General features: G+C 32.4%; 1 protein-coding gene and 1 long non-coding RNA gene across 2 annotated transcripts; both read right to left on the bottom strand.

Moving 5' to 3' along the window:
- Nucleotides 1-6,541: 6,541 nt before the first annotated feature.
- Nucleotides 6,542-10,864, bottom strand: LOC132172279 (uncharacterized). Its single transcript, XR_009439130.2, has 3 exons — nucleotides 10,647-10,864; nucleotides 9,759-9,858; nucleotides 6,542-6,976 (listed from the first exon to the last, which is right to left on the bottom strand). It is a non-coding gene; the product is annotated as an uncharacterized LOC132172279 (long non-coding RNA).
- Nucleotides 10,865-20,962: 10,098 nt separating this feature from the next.
- Nucleotides 20,963-23,782, bottom strand: LEC2 (AP2/B3-like transcriptional factor family protein). Its single transcript, XM_059584435.1, has 6 exons — nucleotides 23,319-23,782; nucleotides 23,150-23,224; nucleotides 22,651-22,751; nucleotides 22,369-22,415; nucleotides 22,204-22,277; nucleotides 20,963-21,286 (listed from the first exon to the last, which is right to left on the bottom strand). The coding sequence occupies exons 1-6, from the start codon at nucleotides 23,757-23,759 to the stop codon at nucleotides 21,047-21,049; spliced, it is 978 nt and encodes a 325-aa protein (XP_059440418.1). The 5' UTR covers nucleotides 23,760-23,782; the 3' UTR covers nucleotides 20,963-21,046.
- Nucleotides 23,783-25,115: the final 1,333 nt, after the last annotated feature.

Raw genomic sequence — 25,115 nt, 5'->3', positions numbered from 1 at the left:
TCAACGACTCACTTGTTTCCAACCATTAATACAACAAACAATAAACCAATTGAACTGTTGTAACGTGTTGACAAAGATTTTCCAATTTTCTCAAAAATGTGAAGAGACCCAAACTCGATCGGTCATGCTCATTTTTTCCTTATCGTGTGTTTTGGTTTTCTAAAGCATATGGAAAAAGTAGATGAAATTAATGTCTGCAACCACTTGGAAGCTTGGAAATGGCTTTGGCTTCACATTTAATAGAATTGATGCCAACCATTTTGATCAAGGTCTTCCTTTTGCATTTACTACGTATGGACTATCAAGCATTAGTTAGTGTTTGTAGTATATTGTAGGATATGATTTGATATTATAATTGATTATAATTAAATCAAATTAAATTTGAATACATTCGATTATGATTTGATTCCATCTCTCATACCATTTTGTATTCTCTCTGGCCACCTCCTTATAAATATTTGGTATAAAAATGTTATCGAATGAAAGTAAATGTAGAAGAACAAAAGGGTAATACGTGGAAGTACATTTTTCAACCAAAAAAAAAAAAAAAAAGCGTCAAGTACACTTCAAATTTGTGACCCCAAAGTATGGTCCATTCATTGGAGCCTTGTGTTATGTCATGGGACAAGTTTTCCAATTTGAACGAGTCCATTAATTGTAATTGGAATTCGATCCAAAATTCCAAGCCAAGCTCCAGTACGAATATAGTCAATAGGTAGAAAAGAAGTGAGAACAATGACGTACATTGAAATTATAGGCAAATCAGAAGGACAATAATGTGCGGTGACTTGAATCAATCAAGTTTTACCGTGTGGGGCACGGCAGTCTTGCCTATTTTTCCAACTTGGTTTTATTTTATTTTTTTTTAGCGTCCGACTTGGTTTTGGAGTCTTGCACAAACGGACAAAGTTATACTTCATCAAGGATTTCTTTCTTAGAAGCAGTTTTTTTTTTTTTAACAAAATGAAAATTTCCTATCAATCCTTATAATTTTTTACATAATCTCAACACAGTTTCGAAAGAAAAGAAATGAGACAAAAATATTTTGAAAAAAAAATAATAATAATGAAGCTAAAGTGCTACCTAGTGTTTAAAAAAAAAAAAAAGTTATAGGAAAACTGTTGTAATAATAAACTGTCCGAAAAAATGTTACTCAACATTTTCAACTGTTGTGAATGCTATTAAACTATTGTTGCCATAATGTTTAAACCATTTTGGCATATTGTCTTTAACCAGTCACGGCCATCGGTTGCTACCCACCAACTCTACGGAGTTTCCAGGTCACACTCTTTGCCTATGCCGTCCACCGATGCTGTATCCATGAAAAAAATTAAAAAAAAAAAAAAAAAAAAAATCAACTTTTTTTTTTTAACTTTAACTTTAACTTTAACTTTAAGTTGAGTGGATGTTAGAATATATTTTTATGTTCAAATTTAATTTGATTGGATCTCTTACCTTTTAAGTAATCATACTATTTTTATGTTTATGTTATTCTCATCTATGTAGTTTTCTTATAAGTATGATTGTTTTCTATTATCAATCATATTAAATCAATAATTTTTTTTTTTTTTTTTTTTTTTAAAAAAAAAAAGCTTAAAACAAAATTGTCTCTCTTTTTATTATGTTTTCACTTTTCCTTCACTAGGCGGCTAAGTGATTCAGAAGATATGATAGTATATTTATAGGGGTGTCAATACGTGCGGTTTAACCGCTTAACCGCTAACCGTCTAACTGCTATAACTGCCTAACGGTTAGTGGTTATTGGGTTTACTAACCGTAACTGCTAACCGCCTTTTTATATAATATATTTTTATAATTATAATTATAAAAATATTTATATATATAACATAATCACTTGATTATTAAATCACAATTTTTTTTAAAAAAATAATTAAATCACAATTTGAGTATTAATATATTATCACTATAATTAATATGATTATATCATATAATCACTTGATTATTAAATCAAAATTTTTTGAAAAAATAATTAAATCACAACTTGAGTATTAATATATTATCACTATAGTTTATATGATTATACCACATGATCAATTGATTATTAAATCATTTGATTATATAATAATAAACTATACATATATAATATAACATAATTCATAAGTATACCAATTTATACTAATACAATAATTAAATATCTAGAGACTTATTTCCAATGTAAACTTATAAGCCTATATATGTTATAAGTCTACATATGCATATGAATAATATAAATGTATAATATCAATACTTAATCATATGATTCAATGACAATTCAAATACTTTATTCAAGACTTCAAGTGAATCATATTATTAATGTACAATAATGATATGATTCGTATAATATCAAATTAAGTAATTGACATTGAATTAAACAATGACCAATGTGTTACTTATAAACACAATTTAATTACAATACAATTATATTAAACACATTTTGATATGTGTACATGCTTGTGCCTTAATATTATTATGTTTAAGTTTATAACTTTTTTTCTTTTGATGTCCACAGGATTTGCTAGAGGACCAAATGAGAGGACTGATGAAGTTTTAATGTTTTATTTGTATCATTTAATGTTTTATTTGAACTTATTTTATATGCTTTGTGTTGAACTTTATATATATATATATATATATATATATATATATATATATATATATGTTGTGACAGTTATATGAATTCTGAACTTTTTTTTTATATATATATTGTGTTGAATTTTTTTTAATTTGTTGTTTTTTTTTTAAAAAAAAAAAAGAAAAAGTTAACTGGTTATGATTTAATATTTAAGGAAATTTTTTTAAAGTACAAGTAAATGTAAATTTTGGGTAAAATATTTTTGATTTTTCAATATGGGCTCTTTTTATAGTAATTAGGCCCAAGAAGACACAAAAAAAAAAAAAAAGTCGAAAAGCGATATATTGTACTTTATGTTCTTCCGTGCAACCTGCGAGTAGCAAAATTTCTTCTACGTCGGTCAGCCAATTTTCGCACTCCACAGGATCTCATTTCCCATCGATAGGAGGAATGGGGAGTCGCTCGAAGCGTTTGAATGGGCAGCTACGCTCTTCCTCACGGGGTGCTTCTCTTCTAAGATCAGTTATGGCTGTGACGAATTGCCTAGCCATAGCTTGAAACATTTGAGCCATATCCAGGGTAGCCTCAACTTCCAAACCTTGGGAAGATCCTTCTCCTCCTTCTGCCATGACTCTGTAACGTGTCAAAAATTAGAGTTTCCTATTTAACTACTTACAAAAATTTAAATCATAAGCGTAGTGATGCAATCTGACCTAAGCCTGGGTTTCCACGTTATTTCCTAGGTTAAAAAAATACAAGTCAAACTCATAGTTGACTTAGCTTTGATACCATACTTGTCACGCCCCCGATTAAGGTGAATATGGGAACGTGAACTTAAAAGCAAAAACACAATAATTAAGGAATATAATTATCAGATATCATTTCATTAATAGTAAACCAAGGGAGGATAAGAAGTCAAAAGCTATATAGAACTAGTGTTTTAATATGAACATATACAAGATCTGTTTTACACATGAGCTGGGAACCCAAAAAAAAAAAAAAAAAAACAAACAAACATTTCAAGCGCTATTAGGAGGCATAATCAAAAGCGACTACTATAGGGAGGTTATAGCCTCCCCATGCGTCAAGTGTTCTCCTATATACACATAACAAAAATTGTGCAGTCTACAAAAAAACAAAAGTCTGCACAACAATGGATTGATCCTTGCAACCCATTGGAATCCCAAGCTCTAAAACTCCTACGGCTCCTCAAAGAAGTAGGTCCATGTATCCCAAGCATAAGGCCATATAATCGGGTCCTCAAGAATGAGGACACCTACGGGAAGCCCCATTCTCAACACTATTATGTATAACGGCATCTGAAAAATTTAAAAGGAAAATGAGTGAGTTCGACAACTCAGTAAGTAGCCACAATACCAAAATGTTATAAAACATGCTATGCAGATGTTATGCTAAAATCTCAGTTATGCACAAATAATAAAGTAATTGACAATTAATAACAAGTAACTTATAAAATGTACAAGAATTTCCTTTTACTTTTCTTTTCAAAACTACTGTTTTACCATTTTGACCCAACGCCACAAATTTACCATGAGCAGCGCATGTTGGCTTGTCCCGAAGGACTTATATGCTCATCCTGTCGTCACAGGGGAGAGCTACGAGGTTGGAAACTTCCCTAGGTGAAGGCCACCTAGCCAATAGCACACACATTTTCGTAACCATCATTTGGTGTGCTTGCCATGCTACCCTATGCAGTACCGATCGTCATTATAATCGTGTCTCGGGTTAAACATATATAAACATAAATGCACATATAACATTTCATATGATTTGTAAGCTCATCTGCAACTGTATATTGTGCCATGAATGTACATATAACATTTCATATGATTTGTAAACTCATCTATGCCATGAACTTTGAGAACTCTTTTCATTCATAATTACAGTCATGCATAAATCATGAAATATGGTAACTGTAACATGTAAAATTTCTGAACAATGACATATGATTGAATAAAACTTGGAATTAAAATATGGATGGAAGTACAATTGAAAATCATGTAAGTGACTTTTCTATAAAATCTCCAACATTTTTCCAAAAGATTTATAATAAAATTTGTTGGAATTTTTGGTGTTGTGTCCCCTTACTTGGATTTGACGTTGGGTTGAGTCGAGTCGTCATTTCACCTAAATAAATTGTAAAGATGAACTTAGAAGAGTATATTAAAGTTTTAGTCAAAATTTTAAATAAAATATTCATATATATATATGAATATTTTGATCAATATATATATATATATTGATCAATTAATGGACTTGCAATAGACAAACATTTTTTTCTTAATAAAAAAAAAAAAAGGACAAATATATTTTGTTTCCCGAACAAATAACCATTTTTTATAGAGCCTCATGAACCCACAACTATGACACTTGTATACATTAAACTATCACTTTGTTGCAACTTAGCCCCATCCATCGGTCTTGAGCGTATGTTTGACAAAAAACCAATTTTAACCAAAATCTTCCTAAAACACCCTTAATTTGACCATTTCAAAACCAAATTTACTTTCGTAATTATGAATTGGTAAAAGTAAAGACTACCAAATTTTTGTTTTTTTTTTAAAAAAAAATAAAAATAAATAAATAAATAAATAACGAAGGTCCCCATGTGCAATGCATGTTGGAGCCAAGTCACTTTAAAAAATATTTGTTTTTAACTTTAAACAAAAAATGAGATAAAAAAATTAAGGGTTACCGAACCACCCCGGTTTTTATTTGGAAAAAATCTAAAATAAATCTTTGTGTCAAACCATCATTTTAAATATCTTTTCAATTTTTATTTTATTTTATTTTTCAGTTTTAATATATATATATATAAAAGTTGTGACACTTATAAAAATGTTATAATATCAAATTTTCATTTAATTTTAAGATATGTTGTCTAAAAAAGAGCTGTCCAATCAAACAAGATGTGTTTCTCCATAAAAGACATTTAATTAAAGATAACATGACTACTCTGATGTTGATGGTCAATTCGCTAACTTGATGTAGCCTGGGTAGATAAATTTAATGAGAGCAGATGGACGAAATAATGAAGAAGAATAATTGAATAATAAAGCAACAAGAAACTAATAGGGATATTTGTTGTGGTTAAGGAATAAAGACTACACTAACCATTGTCACTTGAAGTTGCTTCACTCATTTCTCTTTGATTGATTCTATAATTAATTTCTTTATTTTATTTTATTTTTTTGTGAAGATGTGATGATTTTATTCTTAAATATATATTTTCTAAAATATTTTATTTCTTATTAATTGCATTAATGTCATCTAGTTGGCATTTTATACCCATGCAATGATGCAAATGAAGATGGGTTTTAGAGTCATCAAACTTCCTTATTTTATTTGAATCTAGTAATATTAGAGACAATCTTTTTATTTTATTTTCATCTTTTTAAAACCAATTTTAACCATAATCTTCCTAAAATACCCTTACTTTGACCATTTCAAAACCAATTTTACCTTTTGTAATTATTAATTGGTAAAAATAAAGACTACAAAATTTTTGTTTTTAAAAAAAAACTAAGGTCCTCATGTGCAAAGCATGTTGGAGCCACGTCACTTTAAAAAATATTTGTTTTTTACTTTTATTAAAAAAAATTGAGATAAAAAATTTAAGAGTGACCGAACTATCCCAATTTTTATTTGCAAAAAATATATATATTTTTTTGTTAACTTTTACTAAAAAAATAAATCTTTGAATTTTTTTAATATCTAAAAAAAGAAAAAAAAAATTTTGTTGTTGTTTTTGTTTTTTTTTTTTTTTGTTGAGAAAAACATAGCATTTCATTCAATAATATCACGAGCATAAAGCTTTTACATCATAGAGCAAAGATCTGAAGCAACCATAGCATAAAACTACAAGATTACCAAGTTTAGTACAATATTCGAGACCAATCCGCTAACCCATGAGTAAAATCAGATTTAATACTAGATCTGTGACAGACAGACTCAATCAAATGCATAGATAGCAATTATTCCTCGACCCTGAGAGCGGAAAGACTCTCATGCCGAAACTCTTCCTCCTCGACTCGAAGGCCAGGATAATGATCACATTCACAACCCAAAGGTCTGGACCAAAATTAATTAACCCGAAGGCGACATAGATCGAGTGAAAGAGGAAAGAGCCTTATTACAAGCCGAACAAAACAGAGAAATAAACAATACAGGGAAAAAGCATACGCCAAAACACAAATACATCTTAAAGAAGCAACAGAACATGGAAATAAAACAAGAAAAGAAACAGCACACTCCGATCACGCACACGCCGGGAACCGAAAACCGAATGGACGTTGGAAGCTCATCACAGCGGGGATTCGTCGAAAGGCCCAACAGTGGACGGTGGGCGGCGAACAGGCGCAGAGAAGACCGGCAAAGCAGGACCTGAAAACAACCACAAACAAGAAAAAAAAAAAAAAAAAAAAAAAAAAAAAGGAAAAAACAACAATGAACCATCAAAACAGGGAAAAAGAGCACAAAGTGGGAAGACGGTAGCTGGAAGGGAGCCGGACCCGTGCAGGCCGAAAACCGCCGCGTAAGGGGCATGGGAGCTCGACGCGGTGGGGACGCATAAAAGAAAACCCTAATAGCGGGCAGTGAAGCAGTGACACAGGTTGGTGGCTACCACAGACAAAATCCGAACCCACAAAGAGCCGAAACAAGGCTAAGGAGCTTGCTGTAGAAAATGAAGGCGGGGAAAAAACGGAGAAAAACAAAGGGGGAAATGAGCGGCAAGGAAGGGGAAGACATGAGGCACCGGGGTTAGGGCATCAAGTAAATAACTAGCACCGGAGCGAGGAGGAGGAGGAGGGGAGGAGGGAGGCAGCCAAATGGCCAACCCTCCTCCCCTATGTGGCTGAAGGGTTTCGCTTTTCTCTCTAGCGGCTAGAGAGAAAAGAGACGACTAGGGTTTTCGAGTCTAATCTACTAATTTCGTACCAAAATAAAAAGAGTGTTTTAAGATGTCTTTGTCCTCCTCTTCTTCTCATCCTTCAAATTCCCTCCTCTCATTTCACAATTGTCATTCATCTCAAACAATTTCAATTTTCATATCAAGGATCATAATTTCAAGGTACACGCCGCTTGGTTTATATATACGATATTTTCTTCTATAAACCATCCATTTACAACAATTAAAAATCAAAATCAAAACCGAAATCCCCAATTTTCATGTATAAGAACTCTAAATTTCGAAATTTCGAAATTTAGTCAAACTCATTACAATTTGAATGAACCTACATGTAATTCTATACAGACTCGTTCATTAGTTTTGAAACATTAGAACGAAATAATGAAAATCCCCAATTTCATTATCTTAGAACCCTAATTTTAAAAAATTCCAATACACAACAATCTAACTAGAATTTCCTCGTCTCCAAGGGGTAACTCAATCGGCTGAGGATTACACTTCATAAAGCAGAAGTCACTAGTTCAAATCATCATCCTCCCTTCCCCTTCCCCTTTCTTTGTGCGAACATGTCAAAAAAAAAAATGCACGTAATTCTAGTATGCATCTTTAATTTTTATAACTGACCATTATAAGTCGACAATTAAGGTTACAGTTGAGCTAAACCCGAACTTATTACTGAGTTAGATAACTTGATTAAACTTAGTTTATTTATTTTTTGAACGAACTCGAGCTTGGTTACAAGTTACTCTATTTATTTGTTCGTTTTATATATAAAGTAAATATTGTAATTGTTTAAGGTTTTTTTTTCTCGTTAGTTAATTAATTAATGTTAAAGCTTTTATTGTTTGAGTTAATTAAATAAATTAACTTGAATCTTAAACAATCTAACTTCAAGTCTATATGTTTGTCTATGCATATATATTTATTACACACATATACACACAAATATTTATATCAAGGCTCCCAATTACAATAATTCAAACTATATCTATTACATTGCAAAGAGAGTTTTACTTTATAACATATGCTTTTACTCTCTTTATCTTACAAAGAATTAGTGCCTTAAGCAAAAAGGGAAATCAAATCACCCATGTACACGGCTAGAAGTTAAAAGTTACAAATGGGTAGATAAAGGGTTACAGCAGAACGACACCAAGACAACTGGCTAGGCTATTTCTCAACGTTGTTCATTATCTTCCATTTCCACGTACATGAAACGGTTGCATGTGTGATAATCTCTTAAGAATTTTGAGAATGACATTACATCCATATCTACATGGCTTGTCCAGAACAAGGAAAGATCTCAGAGCATGCTTGATGGTAGGCAAAATTTGCTATCTCATCTGTGTTCCTGATGATCATACTAGTTAGTCAGAATATCTATTCGCACTGAGACTTCTTTTGTGCGACATTCTTGGCTTACTTCTAAGGTCTAGCAACCTCAGTCATCCATACTGCATGTTGACTGTTTCTCTTCCTCGTTAGATGACACACGTTGTTGCAAACATCATGTGATCCGTGTTGTAACAGAAAATGTTACAACTCAGAGCTCACTGATAATGAATTTGTTGAAGGGAAGTTCAACCCATATTTTTCTTGCCTCAAGCAAGTGATGACGGCGGCGGTGGTTGTTGTCATACATGGTGGAAAATGGACTTAAATTGGTGTAAAGAAGTTTCTCCATTATCAGAATGCACAAAACGATGTGGCAGCCGGTTGAGAGCATCAGAGAGGGTTGTTAGCAGGATAGTGTGTAAGGTTGTTTGCGTTTGTTTCCAGCTAGTATTACTCTAGAGCAAGAAGGTGGTTTTGATGAAGTACGTTAAGAGGTGCAGAGGCTATGGAGAGGGGAGAGGAATATACCATAGTTAGGGAAAGCCAAACATTTTTCCTCCCCACAACAGCCCCTCTCTCTGTCAAGCGCTATGTGGTGGAGGGGTTGGGTTTCACTATTAATTCTAAGGGAAGGTTTAGGGTTTGGACTCGAACCTTGTATGCAATGACCGCAGCTGTCCTATAAGACAAAGTTTGATACTGCACTCTTTTGCATACATGGTCTTTGTCGCCGTTTTTTTGTTTTTTGTTTTTGATGTTTAATAAAGTAATTTTTGTTGTTGTTAGGGGGTTTATGTAATGTTAGGAATGTGAGTAAACAAGTGTGGTAATGTTTGGAATGTGAGTAAAAAGGAGTTGCTGCAATTGATGAAATTTGCACTTTGACTTCTTAGTTTGAACCGTCTCAAGGTGGTCACTGACCTCATGACATCGCCATCTTGATCTTGACGCCATGCCCGGCTTGCTTGTCATTAATTTGTTTGACCATAGAATGAGAATCAAGAATGCTTTCAAGTCCATCCTGCAAAAAAAAAACCTTTTGTCATAATCATAGTGCTGAAGAATCTAGCATGCGAAAAAGGTAGACAATAGACCAACGAGCCAAAAAAACAGAAGTACATTTGCAATCAAAAGTAACTAATTCTCTTATGTGGTAACCGGGAGACCCTTGTGGACTCCCTGATTTAGCAGTTAGTGGTACATAAAAGGATGAATATAGTTGGCTCTCTTAAGAAGCATGTACTTGAAGTTTGAAATAGAAAGAAACAGTGCATTTATAATTAATTGCATAAATTTATCAATTCTGGAATGATAAAGGTACAGCCATCTTCACCAACACAATCTTTCTTAAAATTCTTGTTTTGGGAACTGCTCTTATTTCACCAAAATTAATTGCTTCATGTCATAAAGTCATTTCCATTCTCTCCTCATAAAAGATATCAATACCATTCTCCTAGTATTGTGCAAATATTAGATATTTAAATAGATCTATCAGGAACCATGTCATTGAGGAGAGAAATAATGTGAAAAGGAAGGACAGTTTTTTTTTTACAGAACAAGGGTAGCACTAGGAAAAAGTTTGAAATGAAGGCCTTATGTAGAAATGAGTGAATATAGCTATAGAGTAAACAAGGGGTAAAGATCATGAGGTTAACTAGAGATCCAAACAATAGAGGCATGCTAAGTAGTCCTTTACAGAATTCAAACATGCAACCTACTCAGGAAGGAACTTAAGCATATCATGATGCTAATGATGAAAATTGAAGTGCAATTAACACTGAGAATATAGCTTAATCAGGAAAATGAAACCTTATCAGATAGAAGTCCTTCTATCAACGCCCATGACTTACGGAGAAAGCAAAAAATTCTCTGTTTTTAGCACTCTGATGAAGAAAAGATTCCATCTCAATCAATCAAGCTTATTATTCATCACCATAATGGTATTCCTATGTTGAAAACTTCTAGTATTATAGGAGTATAAGAAGAAATGAATTTTGGATAAAATTAATAGGAAAGGAAACTCCTGGAATGAGTTGTAGGAGGTGGATTTCTAAAGTGACTTGAGATGAATTTATATAGACACGATCCAGGAATCTGCATGTAACCAAAAGGCCTAGGTGATGACACCTGCCTAGAATGGGTCTATAGCTGTCAATCGTTCGTAGTGGTAACGCCTGCCTAAGTCCGGTCTATAGCTGTCAATCATCGGTTACCAGCCTACGTCAGCTGTCAATCATCGGTTACCAGCCTAAGTCAGCTGTCAACCATGAAGAATGTAACGTTAGATCTATCAAATCGTGGCCAAAACTTTTGTGTTGCAAAAACAAATGGGGTAAGCTGCAATACATTTATCATAAATACCTTTTTTTAGTACTCATTTCTTTAATAGTTTGAACATTAAATTTGAAAACAAACTACTTGAAAAGATTCATATTTATATTACATGTCTTGTTATCTGTAACTAAACACAGTCTAATAGTTAGCATTCAATGGCTTGACAAACATAAATGTACATGGAACTCTAAACCAGAGAGAGAGAGAGAGAGCAAGAGAACAATCATGGTAACAATCTTAATAGTCAAGAATGGTTTCAACAATATTAATTTTGAATCAAGAGTTTTGGATATGCTAAAAATGCAATGGAGACGTAAAAGACATGAGTTACACCAATCAAGAATGGTGGTATATGAAGTAAGCACCTTTTTTTTTTTTTTTTTTTTTTTAATGCTGGGGAATCTCCCTTGGTAGGGCCACTTCATGTACCAACTACTGAAGGGCAGACTCCGGACTCATGCAAACCCCACCCCCCCCCCCCCCCCCCCCCCCCCCCGAAACCCAACCACACCATACAGATCGGATTACACTTGGCTTCGTTGTGGGCTTGGCCAGCAAAAAATTGGTCACACCCAAGCAAATTCAAACCTTAGTATATGAAGTAAAAGCATGAAAAAGCACCCAAACTCTACACTATTGGTACATTAACTATGTTGAGGCTGTATCTGACGTCCCAAGATGCGTTTGTTTAGTAATGCAATGCTTGTTTAATTGTTTATCAATCTGTTCCTTAAGTTTAAAAGCAGAGTTCATGATGCATAAGTTCTCAAAGATTCAGCATTAAAGTATAAAATGATGTTGTAGGCCAGTTCGACGATACGTTAATGCTGGTTTAGAGTTAAACTTTGAGCTTCTTAAGCCTGTTTGAACAGTTTTGAGTCGAATCATAGAGAACTCGAGAAAAAGGAACACGAGTATAGTAACAACAATGTTGCTATTGAGGTAGTCAAAGGAGAAGAAAGTAACCTATACACATACACTTAATGTTCTTAATTCAATGTTCATATGAATACTTTTGAATAAAGCTATTGAACAAGGATTTGGAGTCATAGTTGATCACAATCACAACCTAAGCTTCAGAGGAACCAACCTGACCAAATCATATAATGCAGAACGGTTTTAAAAGGGATAAGGCAGGTCTACCTGAATAATTCACTCACAACCATCCCTATTAACAATCTTCATGCTAATATATGTAATAGAACCTTAGAACCTTTTTTTTTTTTTTTTTTTTGGATGAATCAACATTTTGTTCAATCCAAAGGAGAAAAGTACAAATGAGTATTTTGTACATAACACAACACTAGCAGCTACAGCTTTATAGAAAACTAGCTTAAAGCCCGCGCTACGCGCCGGGTTTTTTTTTTATTTTGTAATTTACTCAAAAATTCTTTAAAAGATTATCAACAACAATTTTTATTTTCTTCTCTTAATTAACTAATTAGCTACTAAAAATGACAAATGTTCATAAGATCCTTTTAAACCATAGTTTTACTCAATACATATCTAATAAATTTAAAAATTCATAAATTTTAGTTCTTATAAACTGAAACATATTAAATATTTGTTCCCATATATGTAGTTTAAAACGAAATATAAAGGAAAAAAATTCAAAATAAAAACATAGATTAATCAATTATACGAAATGATTGATTAATCATTATATTCCAATAATGACACCACTTCTCCTCCACTACACAATCCATTATGGTAAACTTTTGTCTTTTAGGAGTTGAACTTTCTCCTCATAAACAATTTTTTTGAGAAATTTTTCTATTACACTAACAAAAATAAAGAAGTATTCTAAAATATATGAGCATATTGATATTTGATTACAGTTATGTTTACTAATTTTGTAAACAAAAGAATGTTGGTAGTTTAATTTTTCTTTTTAAAAATGAAAGAGATAAAAAACATTGGCAGGAATATTGACATAATCTAATTATACATCGTACCAAAAATAATGATAGGAAACTTTTTCACTATCATTTCCCTTAATTCAATGTGAAATTTACAAAAGAAAACTAATCAATTTGAATAAATAATATATAAATTAGTATAAAATTTAAGGGAAAAAAATGGAAGAACATAACCACTTTTTTTTTTTTACAACCATCATTCACATATATAAAGTAAATGAAACTAATTTTAAGACATACAGGAAAACAAAGACGAAAAAATCTATACAATAAACATTGACATAATCTAAAAAAGCAGCCTACACCGTACCAAAAATAATGATAGGAAACTCTTTCACTATCATTTCCTAATTTAATGTGAAATTTACAAAAGAAAAATATTCAATTTGAATAAATAATATATAAATTAGTAGAAAATTTAAGGGATAACAATGGAAGAACATAAATACATTAAATAAAGATAAAATAAAAAACTAAAAATAAAATTTTAATATAATTGAAAGAATTGTCTTTTTCTACTGTATACGTTTCTCGATTCCAATGAAACCTTAAAAACCAATGTCATCCATTAATTAAGCATGTAAACAGATAAAAAAAATTAAATCACTCAATGAACAGCATGTACAAACTAAAAAATCATCAACCAAAAATAACGATAAGAAACTCTCTCATTATTATTTCTTGAGTTCAATGTAAAATTTACCAAAGAAAAGTAATCATTTGAATAAAAAATAATATATAAATTAGAAGAAAAAATAAGGGACAAAAAAAAAATGGAAGAACATAAGCACCGGAAATAAAGATAAAAAAAATGGAAAAAAAAAAAAAAAAAAAACTGTAGTATAATTTTTCATCAAGAAACAACGATTGGAAAATTGAAAAGAACTGTTCTAGAAAAAAATATATATATATATAAAAAAGAACTATAGTATAATTTTTCATTGAGAAACAGCAATGCAAATCTCTCTCTCTCTCTCTCTCTCTCTCTCTCTTGTCTTTCTCTAAATTGATTGTGAAATTTACAAAGGAACATTGAGATATAAATAGAAAGTAAAAGAAGAAAAAAAAAATTAGAAAAAAATATAAGGGACAAAAACAAAAATGGAAGAACATAAGCACCGAAAATAAAGATTAAAAAAACGAATAAAATGAAAATACTAATATAATTGAAAATAACTATTCTACTCTTCATTGAGATTATATAATTTTTCATTGAGAAACAACGATTGAAAAATTTAAAAGAATTGTTCTTGCAAAAAAATAAAATAAAGAAAAGAAATCATTGAGAAACAACGATTAGAAACTCTCTCTACCTCTCTCTTGTAGTTGTCAATTTCCTGATTTGAGTGTGAAATTGACAGAGGAACATTGAGATATAAATAGAAAGCAAGAGAAGAGAAAAAGAAAAATAAACAGAGAGAGAAAGAGAGAATTTGGAAACCTTTTGTTTTCCTCGTTAAGACAATTAAATATATTACAAATAAAACTCATATATTTTAATTGTCTCATATTGAGATATAAACATAAAGGAAGAGAAGATAAAAAGAAAATTAAATAAAGAGAGAGAAATAGAGAATTTGAAAACCTTTTGTTTTCTTCATTAAGACAATTCAATGCATTATGATGATGATGAATATATATATATATATATATATATATATATATAATAATAATAATAATAATAATAATAATAATAATATATCTCACATTGAGATATAAACATAAAGCAAGAGAAGATAAAAAGAAAATTAAATAAAGAGAGAGAAATAGAGAATTTGAAAACCTTTTGTTTTCTTCATTAAGACAACTCAATGCATTACAAATAAAAAATCAAAAAATTGGTTCAAACATAAATTATGGGAGAGAGAGAGAGAGAGAGAGAGAGAGAGATTTAAGACATTCAAGTGGAGAAAATTATGGGAGAGAGAGAGAGACAAAATTATGGGAGAGAGAAATAGTTAAGACACTTAAACCATATAATTAGTTTAGAGAGAGAAGAAAAGGTTCAAACATAAAATTATATTAAAAAAAAACGGTTGAAACATAAATTATGGGAGAGAGAGATTATGGGAAAGTGAGAATTATCACAATTAATTAAAAAAAAAAAAAAAAAAACGAATTCAGATATAAAATTTTGGGAGAGAGATTTAAGACAATTAAGTGGAGATAGAGGGAGAGAGAGAGAGAGACAAAAAACGGTTGAAACACAAATTATGGGAGAGAGTTAGCACAATTAATTTTTTAAAAAAAAATGATTGAAACACAAATTATGGGAGAGAGATTTAATACAATTAAGTGGAGATAGAGGGAGAGAGAGAGAGAGAGAGAGAGACAAAAAACGGTTGAAACACAAATTATGGGAGAGAGTTAGCACAATTAAATTTTTTTTTTTAAAAAAAAAAAAACGATTGAAACACAAATTATGGGAGAGTGAAAGTTAGCACAATTAATTGTCTTAAACCATAGAATTAGTTTAAGACATTTAAATGGAGATAGAGGGAGAAAGAGAGAGAGAGACAAAAAACAGTTGAAATACAAATTATGGGAGAGTGAGAGTTAGCACAATTAATTAAATGTCTTAAACCATAGAATTAGTTTAAGACATTTAAGTTGAGATAGAGGGAGAGAGAGAGAGAGACGTGATGGGAGAGAGAGAGATTATGGGAGAGTGAGAGTTAGCACAATTAATTAAAAAAAAAAAAAAAACGAATTCAGATATAAAATTATGGGAGAGAGATTTAAGACAATTAAGTGGAGATAGAGGGAGAGAGAGAGAGAGAGAGACAAAAAAACGGTTGAAACACAAATTATGGAAGAGAGTTAGCACAATTAATTAAAAAAAAAAAACGATTGAAACACAAATTATGGGAGAGAGATTTAAGACAATTAAGTGGAGATAAAGGGAGAGAGAGAGAGAGAGAGAGAGAGACAAAAAACGGTTGAAACACAAATTATGGGAGAGAGTTAGCACAATTATTTTTAAAAAAAAAAAAATACGATTGAAACACAAATTATGGGAGAGTGAAAGTTAGCACAATTAATTGTCTTAAACCATAGAATTAGTTTAAGACATTTAAGTGGAGATAGAGGGAGAAAGAGAGAGATTTAAGACAATTAAGTGGAGATAGAGGGAGGGAGGGAGGGAGGGAGGGGGAGAGAGAAAGAGAGAGAGAGAGAGAAACAAAAAACGGTTGAAACACAAATTATGAGAGAGAGTTAGCACAATTAATTAAAAAAAAAAAAACGATTGAAACACAAATTATGGGAAAGAGATTTAAGACAATTAAGTGGAGATAGAGGGAGAGAGAGAGAGAGAGAGAGAGAGAGAGAGAGACAAAAAACGGTTGAAACACAAATTATGGGAGAGAGTTAACACAATTAATTTAAAAAAATAAAAAATAACAAACGATTGAAACACAAATTATGGGAGAGTGAGAATTAGCACAATTAACTATCTTAAACCATAAAATTAGTTTAAGACATTTAAGAGGAGATAGAGGGAGAGAGAGAGAGAGAGAGAGAAAACGGTTGAAACACAAATTATGGAAGAGTGAAAGTTAGCACAATTAATTAAATGTCTTAAGCCATTGAATTAGTTTAAGACATTTTTCTCAAAAAAGTTTAAGACATTTAAGTTGAGATAGAAGGAGAGAGAGAGAGAAACGAACTCGTCCATGGTGGGTCTTTTTTCCATCCGAATGTGTTGGTTCAACAAGCCCAGGAAGCTCTCACTCAATTTTCTGTAGTTAATTGTCAACGAATAGGATCCCAACCGGATTTCGAAGAACCTGGTGGGGGCAGTGGAGCAGGGTAGCCTTCGGGTGGCCCGCATCAGTGCCTGTTATCTACCAGGGAGAAATTTGTGTACATGGGGACAGGAAGTTATTGGGTGTAACTCGTATTGGAGATTTATTGTGTACTGGAGGGATGTTTTGATTCCAGATTGATCAATAATATATCTATTCGATTTCAAAAAAAAAAAAAAAAAAAAGAAGGAGAGAGAGAGACGTGGGAAATAGAGTTAGGAGGACACGTGTCGCAATTCTAAGCATTCCCTACGTCAAAACTCGGCTTTTATATATATGAATATATATGACAAGATGAACAATCACACACACATATATGATATATATATATATATATATATATATAATATGGTGATTTTTATTCCAAAAACTTAAACTAATAAGAAATAGTTGACTTTAATATTTTAATTAATATTCTAATAGTCCCCCTCACATGTATAGGCTCAAACTCCCTCCCTAGTGTAACAAGTAAAATATTTAATTGAAGATATTTGCTTTGATACCATGTTAAATCACCGGTTATCTCAAAAACTTAAAATAATATGCATCTTATACATCACTAGAAGCACGAGCAATCAGTAATCTGGTACTTCTCTCAGTATTTTGTTATTGAAACAGGGATTCTTACAATTCTAAATGGCCAATGCTCTCTCTAATGAAGGAACCCTCTATCACCGAACTTCAGAAATCAGACTAATTTTATATGTTTTGCATCATGCAATGACAAACAATGGTTGAATCAAAATTGAAGGCCCCACATTCCTTTTGCCCTTGCCCTTGTGCTAGTGATGCTTTCGTCTAAAGAACTAAATCAGATGGATCCATATGGGTTCATCATGAGCTAGAAAGCCAAAACTGAGGACCCATCACGAGGATAATTACACAACAGCTTGATTCAACTTGGGTTTCAAGAAGTAAACTTTTTCGTGAAGAATCAAAATTTATCTATTACCAATAAAATTCCATTCTACTTAAGATCCGCTTGATAAAGAGCTATCTATTATGTGGGTGATTATAATAATGGGGGTTGGTTGGTGGGTAATATAAGATATGAAAAAGTAGAGATTTTTATAAGATTGTTACCTGGAAATTGGAATAGTTAACATTGTGTGCACTTCCCTAACCTTTCTCAGTAGCAAATTAGCAATGGCGCTGCAACTTTGGCAGTTTGTGCAGATGAAACCGCCACCCAGCGACAACCGCCTAAGCAAGCGTTGACAATGCTCTTATTTAATACAAAGGAAAGAGTGAAATGGAAATTAAATGTTACATGCTAGGGAAATATTTTTTCTTGCCAATCTCATCTTATAAATTAATAATTAGATTTGTGAATTTATATGAACCCTATAAATTTAATGGCTGATCTATTGAATTTGTATGAATATAGGCAAAATATTGAGAACTTATTGGACCCCTATCATTTCTCCAAATAAAATGGTGTATATATTTTTTTTTATATGATTTAAAATTTTAAATAATGTGACACCATGCTTTAAGCTTTGTTTGCCATTGGCCTTAAAAAATGAATTGGCCGACGTGAAACTGTAGCAGATTTGATTGATATGAGAAAAAAAAATGTAAGAATAATTTGTATAAAAAAGTGGAAAAAAAAAATGTTTTGTAGTGATTTTTTTACTTGAATAATAATAAAAAGTGATTGATATGATGTAAAAAGTTAGAATGTTGGGGGTTGATTTTGAGATGAATAGTACAAGTAGGGGTGTAAACGAGCCGAGCTTGGGCTGTCCAGGCTCGGCTCATTTATTTTTGGGCCAGGCTCGAGCTCGACTCGAGCCCAACTTTGCTGCTCGAGCTCGGCTCGACAGGGTTGGAACCCTGTTCGAGCTCGAGCTCGAGCTCGTTAATTTTGCTCGAGCTCGAGCCCAGGCTCGACTGTTTGTTTTTTTTGTTTTTTGTTTTTGGTAATTTAAGTGTATTAGATTACAAAAATCATTCATACAGAATATTTTGCACCTTAAAATACTAAAAAACATTAACAAACATAACGGATTAATGTCAACCTTACAATTAAAACTAACAAAATCAACTAAAATGCTAAAGAACATTAAACAAACATAACAAATTAATTCCAACATTACAATCATCCACACATAATCAACTAAAATGTTAAAGAACATTAAACAAATATAACATATTAATCTCCATCTCACAATTCCATACATAATCAACTAACATAATCAACTAAAATTTTAAAAAATAGTTATTAATGATAATATATATATTTCTTATATGTTTTTATATTAATATATACATATATTATATATATAATATATATACACACATTTTTTTTTAACAAAAACAAAGGTATATAATATATTTGTTATTATTGAGTAAATGAGTAATGTTGATTATATATTGTTATTTGTTACATGATAAAAAATATACGAGCCGAGCCTAATAAGCGAGGCGAGCCTTATACGAGCCGAGCTCACGAGCTTAGTCTAGTCGAGCCGAGCTTGCTTCATTTAATATTCGAGCTAGGATTTGTGTTCACGAAGCGCTTCATTTAATATTCGAGCCGAGCCCAAACTTGCTCGCGAGACGCTTCGCTCACTTAACAACCCTAAGTACAAGGCCTTTCTCTTTTTTTTTGTCTTTTTTTTTTTTTGTGCCATTGGCAAACAGAATCTTAATGACGGAGAAATGCTATTTTTCTTTCTCCTATTTAACTTCCGTCCAATTCATGTGGGTCCTACAAATTTAATGGTAGATTTGAAAAACGTTTGACAAGAGTGAGAAGAATAGCATGTCTCTTAATGATGTGGCACTATGTATACTATAAATTATGAGAAATTATTGGTGTAAATAATTTTTCCATATGTTCAAGTTTGGAGGAAATTTTCTAGTTATTTTTAGGGGTATTTTTGTCCCTTCAAAAAGTGAAAAGAGAAAATTACCCTTTCAATATAATTAATTAGATATTATCCTATTCAAATGAACTTGAGATGATCATGTTCTCTTAGGTTAGTAGAATGACAATAAATGACTGTTAAAATATTAAATAAAATATGTGAGAGATGACACTTGACACTCATTGAAGTATTCTTTATTTTTTAACCGTCTTTTAACATTTCCATAGTGAATGGATCAATCCACCATTGAATTTGTGTGGGATCCACATGAGTCCACAAATCTAATGGTTGATATATTGAATTTGTAGGAGACGTGAATCATTCTTCTAAATTAAATAGTATTTAACATGTTGGACCTTTCTTAAGGGAGAATTTAAACCCACATGTGAGGGATAAGTGGCCGGTGAACAAAATCTAATTTACACTATAACATTGGTCATCTTCATTTCAGTTTAAATAGGGAGGATAAAATTGTTCAGCTCATTTTAATTTAGAAGTCATAGAGTCCTAATTTAATAACTATTTTTTCTATAAATCAACAATTATTCTAAAAGTTTAAAATTGAAAAAAAAAAAAAAATCATTTAATTTAATGTTATAACAATTTTTGTTGAGCAATGCTATATGCCACACCACTATCTCATTATACTACCAATCTACCATAAGATCAATAGTAAACTAACAATGCCATGTTAGCATAGTAAATAGTGGGAGAATAGTGTATCATATATATAGCAATGCCGTTGCTCATTTTTGGATTGTATAGACTAATTGAGGTCCCTCTTATCCCAAAAACGTTCTATGAATAATTTATAAGTAATGCTACACACTTACTTTTACTTTCTGACATGACTTTTAAAATAACCATTGGATTTATGATAATTCATTATTGGATTTAAATTCAATGATAATTTTAAAAACCATGTCGGAAAGTATGAGCGTGAAAATATGGAAGTGGGAGCATATATAACATTATTCCAATTTCTAGCCCCCCGAACACGTTATCTGTATCATTTAGTTTTCATTTTCTGTCAAGAAAGAGAGAGAGAAATCTATAGTGTGTGTATATATATATATATATATATATATATATATATATATATATATATATAGCATTGGTACAACACAAGGAGGCATACATTGATGAATGTAGAAGCATCACCTTGAAGTTGATTGGGACATGTCTACAAATATGTTTAATTATGAGATAAAAATCCATAAATGGTTTAAAAGAAGACCAAATTGATCCACATAAAAGGGAATTCCAGAGGATTTAAATCAAACGAGCTGCCTATGTGAAGAAGCAGCTCCCATGGACAAAGTTGCAAGGCTGTTGGCTTCTACTTCTTCCTTGGGTCTAAGTTGCTCTATAAGTAATGCTAAAGATGCTTCTTCCTCGTCCCTAGCCTCGTATGTAAATGGATATGGGCTGTTGCTGTTGGAGCTGTGATTTGTACAATGTTGTCTGTATGAGTGCTCCTGTTCTACTGCTCTTTCAACCTTTTCAATGGAGACATACTGCCCCTCGCATGAATAAAATGCACTTGTTAAATGTTAAGTAAGTTTAGTTCCGTGGCATATGATGAAATGAATCTTGCAAATATATAGCTCCAACAGAATAGATATATATATGCCTTACTAAATAAGAAGATAAGATTGGTTCGGGATTGAATCGCTGGCAATTCGGACAGGTTACCTCAAATCCCGAGCTGTTTGGAGTAAAACAGTCTAACATATGCCCTCTATGTTGGGACTACTTGTCGGACTGAATTGTAAGCAATCCATACATGACACGAGTCCGCAATCCATTTTAATATTGCATCAATAATGGCTATAACAAAATAGGCAATTCATATTTTTGGCAATTTTGCAGCAAATGTAAAAGAGTTCATATGAGTCCAATAGCTTGAACAAGTCTCGAGCAACCCACTCACTTATTGGGATAGATAGTCTCGTAAAGCTCTCTTATATTTATTATCTAAACTGTAAACATTTTTTTTTTTTATTAAAAAAAAAAAAAAAGCTAAAAACCAAAAACCCAAATCCCAATGGAAACAAGCAAAAGCACCACTTGTATCGTATGAACTATGAAAGAGAAATGCCAGGAAACTTTTTGGTCACCCAGTTTGTAGTAGTCTTAACCAAAAAGCTGCAGTGCTCGTGCGACACACGTGCTTAGTCCTATCTGTCTATTTAAATAGCAATTCTATAACCGACACATCATCTCCTTCGTGTCCCCATTATCTCACATATTTTGTCCATATTAGCACCTTCCCCCTTTGTCTGTTTCCCTTCACTTACTTCCAAGGGATACCGTCTCACATAAAGAAAAGGTTCAAGGCCATTATAATCAGCAAAAATTACAAGTTCTTATTTTCCATTTTTAATCCAACTTTAATATTCAAACAACTTGTGTAATAAGGAAGAAAACTCACGAGATTCTTGCATTCATCCTCGTAAAGGGCAATGGAATCTCCAATCACCAGACCATTTTGCTTTACAAAATCCACTGTAATTTGGAAAAACATTTGTGAACATACTACTGTGTTTAAGGAAATGTTTAAGGAAGTTAAAAATAGAAAATTGGCAAGTGGGTTTACCTGCATTTTCAAGAACATACATTCTGCTCTTATTATTTGACCAATACCTGTAGAAATCAAACACCCTTAAATAGGCAAAACTGTTGGTCTAAATATGTATAGCATTTAGGGATGGAGATAGGGTGCGGGCGACTCATGTGAGAGGACATTCAGGCCTTATTTTGTTCGGACAATTCGAACAAAATGGGCTTCTGAGTGTTGTCTCACATGAACCATTGAATAAAGGAAAAAAAGAAAAAGAAAAAGAGAATCAAATGGTTGGACAGCATATATATTACTCACTTGTATTTCATGCCCCACTGTTTGTTAGAAAACACATCTCGGATCACAATTTGGATCCCATCTTTATCAGAGAGGATTGGAAGATTTTCCTCTGCTTCTCTCTGTGATTAAGTTGATGATGATTAGGATTAACCAAAGATTACATTAGATCACCTTGGAATCAGAGACTAAAACTGAAAATTGAGAGGAAAATATCAATTACCTAATTTCCAAGGAAATGATAGTTATCCTTACTAAGTACCATTTGAAAGATCATTAATAAATATTACAAAGAAGAAGGGCAATTATTTCTTTTTTCCCTTTCTTTATGTTTTGTGCAAAGATCGAAAAGTCAGGGAGGAATTAGCTATTGGGCAGTCAAGATCACAATCATATGAAGGATAGTGGTTGGCTCTTTTACTTATTTTCCCTTTTTCTCAACTTTTCCTACAAGCACAAAGAATGGACAGAAAACAACATAAAACCAAACAAACAGGCAAGATTTCTGCACAAAATTTACCTTTGGAAGGACAATCCTTCCCAAAGACCCAACATCACTATTCTTCAACTCTTTCTTAAGCAAAACTCTAAGCCTCTGTTCCAAAACAGGACAACCCGTGTGATATGTGACAAAGAAAAGCAAAATCTGAGAAACCCAAGTTGAGAATTCAGAATTCACACAAGCCCACCTTCTTATCCGGCGTGCAGAACGTGTAGGGATCTCCGTTGACAACATTGTTGCTGTTCTGAACATCAGCCTGTTCCCGTGTATTCACCTGAGTTAATGAGGAAGAAGCCCAAGAAGCAGAGTAACTCTGCTTCAAGGTGAGGCTCCTCTGGCGTGCGATTTTGCGTTTAATCCTCGCGATCTTGGTCGTCCAAGCATCCACAAGCCTTCTCTCTTGCTCTTTTGATAGCAAATGAGGTTGCGGATTCACGCCAATTACGACAGGATACGCCAAACACTGACCAGATTGGTCTAGAGGAAATGCGTAGGGGAGTGGTGGAAAATAGTACTGAGAGGATGAAGCAAAGCCGGTGGTGGTGGTAGTGGTGGTGGTGGTGGTGGTGGTTGTTGTTGTTGTTGTTGTATCGGTGGTGGGAGTAATGGGTGTGAAAAAGTTGTCCATTATGAGAATGAATGAAAGAGTGATGAATGAGGAACAGGGTGGGTGTTTGTTTCTTGTGAAACCAAATATGGTAATGTGAAGGGGAGTGAAGATGCTGCCAGTGAAGAAAGCACAGGTGTTGGAAAAGCGAGAGAAAACGCGTCAAGAGATGGAGTTGGGTGGGTGAAGAGAAGGGGAGAGGAAGAGCGTGCTGATGGGGCGGAGTGGGCGACAGGTGGCCGGAGAGTGGTGGTTTTGGGATACCCATCTGACCACTGAGAAAGAGAGAGAGAGAGAGAGTGAGAGAGAAGGCAGAGAGGTTGTCTTCAAACTTGACGCTCCCACTTTTGCTTTAAATGTGGCAGACTAATTGGGCATATCCTAATCCTGCACAGAACACCACAGCTAGCTACCATGCATTCATGGCGCCTGCTTTGTCAAAACAAACCACACCCATCTTCCCTCACTCACACTTTCTGTTTGGAAAGCCAGCTGCATCCCAATCAAAGCGCCATACGTGGTGGGTAATCAACTTGGTCACTTGGTTTTTTTTTCAGTCTGATCAGTTTTAAAGAGATTATTACAGAAAAAAAAAAAGAATAAGAAGGGCATCTCATCTCGCTCTTGCCCATTGCTTCATGAAAACCCACCACCGCTTCGTATTTATATCATTCGACGCATGCAGCCGCGCGGCTCCAGAGAAATGAAAACGTTGACAAAGATGAAGTGTTGGCCGGAAGAAAATGAAAATGGCCCAAGGCAAAAAGCCTTCTCGCTTAGAACAGAATATTCTAAAATTATAGATAATAATATTCTATAAGACAAAAATTGTACTTAGAAAAGAATGATTTTTTTAAAGGCTTTAATATAGTAAAAAAAATAATAAATAATATCTGATTAAGCCCCAATTAATAATTGCAAGGTAAAACTATCTCTTGGGGACATATTAAATGTTCTTGAATCAAGTGATAAGTCATTCTATATTTAATAAGTAGTAAAATAAATAAATAAATAAATAATAAAAAAAAAGTTGTAAAAGAAAGTGTTTGATTGACATATTAAATTATATAAAAATATTTGATTCTTTTTTAAATGTATCACTTATACATGTTACAGTTGCTTATGAAGAAATAATTTTTTTCAAAATTAAATTTGATAAAATCCTATCTAAGATCGACAATATCACAAAAAAAAAAAAAATGGAATATTCATATTATCAATTGAAAATGAAATATTGGAAAACTTGATTATAAAAACTTAATTAGTAATTATGCATCATAAAAAGTAAGAATAATGGTTTTTAAATAAAAAAGTATAATATAAATGTTAAAATAAATATAAAATAATTAATATTTAAATATAAAAAAAATTGCTCCA

The sequence above is a fragment of the Corylus avellana genome, chromosome 1 (assembly GCF_965113065.1).
Source record: "Corylus avellana chromosome 1, dhCorAvel1.hap1.2, whole genome shotgun sequence".
Taxonomy (NCBI): domain Eukaryota; kingdom Viridiplantae; phylum Streptophyta; class Magnoliopsida; order Fagales; family Betulaceae; genus Corylus; species Corylus avellana.
This window is presented reverse-complemented; position numbering and strand designations above follow the sequence as displayed.